Source organism: Lactuca sativa, chromosome 7, assembly GCF_002870075.4.
Source record: "Lactuca sativa cultivar Salinas chromosome 7, Lsat_Salinas_v11, whole genome shotgun sequence".
Lineage (NCBI taxonomy): Eukaryota > Viridiplantae > Streptophyta > Magnoliopsida > Asterales > Asteraceae > Lactuca > Lactuca sativa.
The window spans coordinates 144,399,116-144,407,489 of record NC_056629.2 but is presented as its reverse complement, the minus strand read 5'-3'; the positions used below and the strand labels follow the sequence as shown (position 1 = coordinate 144,407,489).

The window sequence follows — 8,374 nt, the reverse complement described above, 5'->3', positions numbered from 1 at the left end:
TGTCAACCACCTTTCCGAACACCTCAAACGATTTTCTGATTTTTAGTTTGTTTATTTGATCCGGTAGGTTTGAAACATAATAAGATGTTACATATGCATGCTCATTCGATAGTTTAGGTGTTTTTCGGCGGACTTCTGTCCATTCCCCCTGGTTGGCCTTGTGACCGTTGAGTTCCATTTCTCGCAGGGCAGGTCTGAATTATCAAAATTATTTCTTAAACTAATGAATTATATTCTTTCAAGACTACAAGTCTGCAACAATTTTATCTTACATATCGAAAATACAAAAAGTATCTCAGTGAAAGCGATAGACCCGTGATTGCCCAAAATGTCCTTTATGCATCGAACTCTTAACAATTCCTATCTTACCGTTTTTTGAACTAGTAGCTGATTTGAAGCATTTTTTTTATAATATCTATATCAATGATGTTTTCTAGGTGTATTATGCTTTGAACTTGCAAGGGCATTAACTTCGATTGGAATTGAAACCCATAAACGAAAAATCTATTAGTATTAAAAAAGCAGGAATCAACATTTTTCAGAATATACAGAAGATAATTTATCGATTCAACTTTGCACAACAATCAAAATATATATATATATATCCTAAAATTAAATATGTGGCAAGTATTCCATAATACCCTATTTTGATTATTTCCAAAAAAACCTAAATTTTTACATGTCATCAGAGGTTAATCGCATGCTTCCTCACTTTAATCGTACCAGACCACGTAATACGAATTGAAGACCAACACCAACCGAGCCACTATGCAAGAACTCCTCTTCCCAATCTTTTGAAATAATACAATCTTCTTCCAGGTGTGGTTCTTTTTGTCTATTAACAAATCACAATCAATATTGAAGATTACCTCATACCATATCAAACCATCTACCGATTCTTTCCCTCTTTTGTTCAAATTGATGTTTGATTTTTTACTTTATACCCTCAAAACTCCTTCGTTGCCGATCATCTTCTTCTGAATTGAACATATGCTTACAGTATAACACATAAATCCAGGGCCGGTCCTAGACAATTTGGGGCCCGGGGCCAAAGCAAAATTCGGGGCCCTCATAATGTTTTTTTTAATAAAAAAAGAGGGCGGCACCTCCAAAAATTTTATTAATTAAAAAAAATAATACAATTGAAGGTTGGGGACTCCCCACCTATGGAAAAAAAGACTTCGGGACAGGCCCCGTAAGCCAAACAACCTAGCAACTATTAATACAAAACAATAAATAAAAAAGCCAAAACATGCTCTAAACCAAAATACATAAACATATCAAAGAAAAACTAAAGAAATTTACATTTACGAGCTTTTTTAGATACAAAGTCATCAATTATAGAATCAAGTTCAATATTATCCAACAAATCTTTTTCAATGCATAACATAGCCAAACCATTTAATCTTTCTTGTGACATTGATGATCTCAAATAATTTTTTAATAATTTTAGTTTTGAAAAATTTCTTTCTGCTGATGCTACAGTAACTGGTACGGTTAATAAGATTCTATATGCAATACAAACATTTGGATAACAATCTTTACCTTTGACAAACTCTAAAATTTCAACCGATGACATAACAACATTTGGCAAAGTTTTTTGTAATACTTTAAGTTCCGTCAAAAATTCATTTAAATCCACATCACATAAGTTATTATGAGTAAACTTATTTACAAAAACAGCACAACTTTTTTTAAGTTCAATATCATCCAATGACTTTAACCTTTTTGAATCATATAAAAATCCAAAAATGTTTTCAAAGTTTGTTAATTGCTCAAATCTACTCTCTAATGATGCAATTGCCACATCAACAATATATATAAAATACTCGATTCTAAATGATTCTTCCGGTGATAGTAATTCATCTTCACAATTAATTTCATCAAATTGTTTTTTTCTAGTAACTTGGCGTTTTTTTGGGAATATAGGTTCAACTTCCATATCCGATGCAATGGCCTTAGCATTATCAATACTAATGGCATAACCTTCATTTCTATAATTTTTAAAAAATGTTATCATATTTTTTAATAGATCAATTGTGGCATCAATACATATAGTTTTGGTTTGCATTTTCTTACTAACTTTATTTATAGCAAATAAAATATCATACCAAATTACCATACCAAGTAAAAAGTCATAACTTTCAATAGCATTAACTAAACTTTCAGCTTCACTTTTAGACTTTGCATCATCACATGATGAACTTAATTCTATCAAGGCATCCCTTATATGACGAGCTTGAAACCTAATGGCTTTGACACTTTTTATTCTACTCTCCCAACGTGTATTAGATAAAGATTTTATCATTAAGTTAGGGACCTTATCAAGTAATATTGACCATCTTTTGGTTGAACTAGAAAATAATACAAAAATACGTTGCAAAACTCCAAAAAAAGAAATCGCTTTGGCACAAGAATGAGCCATATCACTAACCGTGAGGTTAAGACTATGACAAGCATATGGCATAAACAATGCTTTTGGATTAATTTCAAGTAATCGTTTTTGAACACCTTGGTGTTTTCCTTTCATGTTAGAACCATTATCATAACCTTGTCCTCTTACATCATCAATATTAAGACCATAAGATTTAATTGCATTTAATAACTCATTAAAAAGTCCTAAACCCAATGTATTTTCTACCTTTAAAAATTCTAAAAAAAATTCTTCAACTTTTATTTTATTATTAGACATGTTCACACATCGAATAACAAGAGTCATTTGTTCTTGATGGCTAACATTGGGGGTGCAATCAAGAATAACAGAAAAATATTTTGATTCTTTTATAATAGTAATTATAGAATTTCTAACATTATTAGCTAAAATAAAAATGATTTCATTTTGAATTTTGTGTCCTAAATAATGAAGATGAGTTTGATGATTTTCTATGTGTCTAACATGTTCTTGCATTATAACATCATATTCTGCCATCATTTGAATTGCTCCAAAAAAATTACCATTAGATTCTTGAAAAAGTTTTTCGTTACAACCTCGAAAAGCCAAATTATATTTTGCCAAATATTTAATGACAACAATTATTCTTTTTAAAACTTGTCTCCAACGTTCTTTTTCAGTTAAAACTTTATTTTGCAAATCTTTATCAATTGTTTTATTCTTATCAAATCTTGCTATTAGTTCATCCCAAGAATCCATACAAAAAAGATGTTGGGAACTATTTTCATGTTCTTTAAGTCTATCAAAAAGATGTTTCCAATCATTAAATCCATCATTTGCTAAAGAAATTTTATTAACATAATTATTAGGTTTAAACAATTTACAACAAAAACAAAACACTTTATCAACTTTTTTTGAGTAAATTAACCATTTTCGATCTATTGTGTCACCATTACTTAACTTTCTAGTATAAGAAGCATAAGAAAAATGTCTAGGTAGATTATCTTTAGGATACACAAAATTTGATTCTCTTATTGGCCCTTTTTCAATCAAAATATCTCTTAAGTTATTATCAAGATTATCCCAATTACTAGGATCATATATATCTAAAGGTGGAATAAATTGTTCATTGTTATCATTCATGACATTTTCTTTCTCATTCTCATTTGAAATGTTAACATTTTCATTATTGACATTAACATCTTCATTATTAATCTTTTCATCATCAAAATCAACATTTTCATTTGAAACTTTTTCTTGAGAAAAATTTTCATTCATGACATTATCTTGCTCATTAAAAATAGTTTCATGTGTGAGATTATCTTGTTCATTTACTTGCACATCAGCAGAACTATTTTTTTTTTAAAAACCTGTGCATAGACCCTTTTTGAGTTTTATTATCTTGTTCAATTTTTTGTTTTTTCTTTCTCTTTTCACTTCCAGACATATACTTTCTAGGATGCATATTCAATAGAGTGATAAGAGGCAATGATGCAAACAAACAACAAGCACACAGTGACACAGATAACAAATAATAGAAGATTAGAGTTCGTGTTGTTTGTACCTACTGTTGATTGCTGATGCTGGTAAACTGTTGATGCTGTGAGCTTTTAAATAACCTCTAAGTAGCAACTGGAAGTGGTAAGCTGCTGATTCTCAATCCTCAGATTCTACATAGCATAAAATTATGAATATTAGATTCATAAAAAATTAGAAAATCACAGATAAATAAGAAATTTGAATGCTAGAAATTAGAACAATAGAACTTACAGATAAAATTGGACTTCAAAATCGAAAAATGAACTTCAAAATCGAAAAATGAACTTCGTCTGTGAGGACTCACGACTCAGTGGTCACAGGTCCCTGAATCTGTCACAGTCTCACAATTGAACTTCAAAATCGAAAAATGATCGGTAGAAATCGTGATTCGTGATTACCGAGAAAGAAGCGAAGGAGAAGAAGCACTGAATCGCCAAATTGGAAATTAGAAAAGTGAGAATTGGGGAATAAATAACAGATCGATTCAAATCATTCAATTGAAATCGAAGAAGAAATATAAGAACCTGATTATTATTGAGACCGTTGCAGCGATTGCTTAACTTAGAATCCGGAGAAACGTTTCGATTCCATAGCCGATCTTAATTGCACCTTGGAAGTCGGCATCTCTAGCAGTCTCGCTCTCAGCACGCAGTCGTTCCCCATTCCGCTTTCCGCTGATTCCTCCCGCTGACCCGCTTTCTTTTTGGACTTTTGTTGGCGTTGATAAGAATTAAGAAACATTGGGCTTCAACAATCAGAGTCCATTAAGCTTAAACCTAATGGGCTAATACTATACAATTAATATAAGACATATAAAATGGGGGCCCGGGACGGTCGCCCAGCTAGCCCAGGCCCATGGGCCGGCCCTGCATAAATCGTTTTAGAGAAATAAAGAATAATGTATGAGTCCCTAACATAAATGGCCCCTGTATTTTTATTATTTATAATTGTATTCCCTTTTAGTTGCAATTTTTGTAGGTACTTCATTATTGTTTTTAAATTAATATAATTAACAATTTTTCAATATTGTTTATAGTAGTAATCTAATTAGCTTTTTATTTAATTAATTTTGTAAATGGATATTATTTATATCTGAATCATAAATAAGTTTTGACAAATAAATTATAGAATTTGATGAAGTTTTAATTCCCATTTAAATATTTATTTGTTAATATTTTTTCAATAAATTAAATGTGCCTATATAAACCGCAAGATCTTCAATTGTGGCTTGGAAAGAAAAGCATAAAATTTTATATATTTTTGAACTATGACAACCCTTAGAACACCAACCGATAATTTTCTTTTATTATTTAATAGCTAAAAATATTAGAGTTTATGTTATTTCATATTAATCTCAAATAACGTTATATGCATCCATTCAAATTTAAAAGATTTATCTTTTTAATTCAATATCGCTAATCTATATTTTTATTATTTTTCATATTCATTTATTCTTATATTTTAAAAATAAGTTATTGCATATTATGTTTTCTATAAACTTATAAAATTTCTTATATTTCATATTTTAAACATTAATATGGACTCTTTTGATACTAATAAGAAGGTAAAATTAAATAATTTATATTTAGATAATAGAAAAAATATACATTTGTATACTATATTTACCAATTAAACTACATCTTCTATGTTATCAACTCAAATGCCCTAAAGATATGTTTCTTATATATGTTACAACTTTGTTAATCAACATTATTAATTCCGTTCATAATTATTTTATTTATATGTTTGTGCAAACTCAAATACGAACATCTATTATGTTCAAACTAGACAAAAAAAAACATAGTTATACTTGGATAATAATTAAAAAAAATTTATAAGCAAATCAGTCGGTACAAGTTCATCGACATCACATGCTTTACAAATGAAGGAAAGCGGTAAACTACTTCACTGTTTTTAAAAACACACACACACACACACACACACACACACACACACACACACATATATATATATATATATATATATATATATATATATATATATATATATATATATATATATATAACGTCAATTTTTTTTATCATTCCTTTATGAATATTATTTTTCATATAATATTAACGCTTTTCTAAATATTTGTGTATTTTTCATAACAATTTCTTTTTTCGTGCCAAATTTAAAGGAGCTGTCCATGAAAATAAAAATGTATTCACATCTAAATCAAGTGCAAATATGTCAAAACGATCCATCTAAATGTAAAAACTTTATTATCCAACACTTCCAACGGTAACAAACCTATTTTACCATTTTATTTTAAAATATATGTTATTATTTTATCATCTTTAACAATGTATACCGTCAAACGTTTTTCTCAACCATTCATTTTTTCAATAACGGATTTGAATCACCATTACCAAATATCAAACAATATTATACTTGTTCAAATAATATTACATCCATCAATTCATCTATAATAACATTAAATTCATACACAATCAGATTAACTTGCATATCATAAAAATAAAAGGGAGAATGCAAATTTAAATTCCAATTATTGGTCTAAGATGTGATGAAACAATAATGATGGCCCAATGTTAAAAACATACCCTATGGTATATAAAAAAGTAATTATTATACACAAATTTAATTATATTTGTTTCTTCAACCCTTTTCAATTATATAGACTTACATGATTAATTATTTTTATGTTAATCCTAATTAACAGATTATTTAGATCGTGTTGATGAGAGTGTTGTATGTCAAACTTGTTTCGTAAAATTATGGAATGATGAATTTGTTAGAGGTCAAAAACGGGAATATAATTTTTTTTTACTATGTTGTGGTTATGTCAAAGTTTAACTATCAGAGTTAAAGAATGCACCTCCAACTTATGAAAATTTTTATCCAATGTTTGTATGTATCTTAAAGATTATGTTTTTTCATATGGGCAATTATATTTTGCTTTATCTAGAGTTCAAATAAGAGAATAATTAAAATTGTTAATTTTAGATAAGAATTGTAGATTTACAAATAAAACTTTCAATGTTATGTATAAGGAAGTGTTTATAAATTTATAAATAATTACTATTAGTTTTTAATTTGTAATTTATTGTGTTGTATTTATTTATTTTCTTTTATATTTCTGTTATATTTAATTTTTCGTATATCAATGTTATTTCATTAATGATTGTGTTTTTGTTTACACTTTATTCAAATTTATATTTTGTTTTTAGAAATCATAATTATATTAAATATCTTCACATATATAACGTATATCGAACACACACACACACACACACACATATATATATATATATATATATATATATATATATATATATATATATATATATATATATATTACTTTTAAACAATCTATACAAAAGTTCTATTTTTTGATATATTTAACTTAATAAAATTTTAAAAATGTTTTATCCGTGGTTCCCATGGATTTTAACATAGTGTCAAAATATTTAATTAGTAAATCCCGAAATATTATTTCTATAAATTTCAAAATCCATTTTTTTTGGTAAGAATATCAAAATCATTTCAATATTTCAATCACAAATCATATCCTATTTAAAAAACCTAGTAAATCATTCATAATTTTTATGATTCCTATAAAATAAAGATTATAGTATTCTACATACCAAATATACAAATCAAACTTATGCTACACTTATTTTGTTCATATTTTATTTTATTTAATTTGTTTATATAATGGTTGTAATAATAAGAACCGTGATTTCCACGGGTTATAACCTAGTAGTATAATATAAAGGTGTCCGGATTTTCGTTTTCGATTTGGATATTTTAAAATTCGATCTTGAAATATCCTAGTTTGATATATTTAAAAGGGTGGATATGAACCGTTTTTGCAAAAAAAAAAATTGTTAGATATTAAGACATATGAATAAATTAGATAATGTAGTCGATTTTATTTGGAAAATATTTTTCGAAATCTATAATTCGACTCTTATTTATAGGGTTACACGAATACAAACTTATGGGATAATCTAAGAGATCGAACAAGATTATAGGCATGGGGGAAGCTAGAATTTTAGAACAAAGGAGACTTAAATCATAATAAGATGTTAAAGTGTGTTTTTAAATCTAAATAACTTAATACAGTCGGTAAATTGATACACCTTGGTATCCAGAAGTGTTTTTCGAGCAAGCACAAGCTCCAATAATTAGGCTGATAAAACTCAAGAATGTTCACCACATTTGGAGAGAAAACAACTTTATTTCAAAATTCGATGCTTTGCTTAAGGCATTACAATTATTAAATAGGAGAAACGGACCATTAAATCTAGGTGACTATAAAAGAAAAAAGCAATTAAAATAACTAAACAGAATTTGACAACTACTCATTCCTTTCATGGCTATGATAAGGTCTTCATTTCTATGCTCAATTCCCTTGATTGACTCTTAACCATAGATAAATGCAATGTCTTTATTTGGTTTCCTTATACAGGATGAGTA

The 8,374-nt window shown here is 27.8% G+C and overlaps 1 protein-coding gene across 1 annotated transcript; it reads right to left on the bottom strand.

Annotated features, from left to right (window-relative positions):
• Window positions 1-420: 420 nt before the first annotated feature.
• LOC111908213 (uncharacterized) lies at window positions 421-3,670 on the bottom strand. The gene is made up of 7 exons (XM_052765805.1): window positions 3,343-3,670; window positions 2,897-3,231; window positions 2,125-2,641; window positions 1,306-1,986; window positions 1,210-1,216; window positions 724-835; window positions 421-504 (listed from the first exon to the last, which is right to left on the bottom strand). Exons 1-7 carry the CDS (start codon window positions 3,668-3,670, stop codon window positions 421-423), a joined length of 2,064 nt encoding a protein of 687 aa, XP_052621765.1.
• Between the last annotated feature and the right edge of the window lie 4,704 nt (window positions 3,671-8,374).

What these genes read in the sequence shown, in the direction of transcription:
- LOC111908213 (XM_052765805.1), bottom strand. Translation starts at nt 3,670, where the DNA reads ATGAATGAAAATTTTTCTCAAGAAAAAGTTTCAAATGAAAATGTTGAT. An exon ending in TACTAGAAAGTTAAGTAATG is followed by an intron (nt 3,232 to 3,342) that starts GTGACACAATAG and finishes AAATTTCTTTAG; the next exon opens with CAAATGATGGATTTAATGAT. An exon ending in AATTCGTATTACGTGGTCTG is followed by an intron (nt 505 to 723) that starts GTACGATTAAAG and finishes TAATACTAATAG; the next exon opens with ATTTTTCGTTTATGGGTTTC.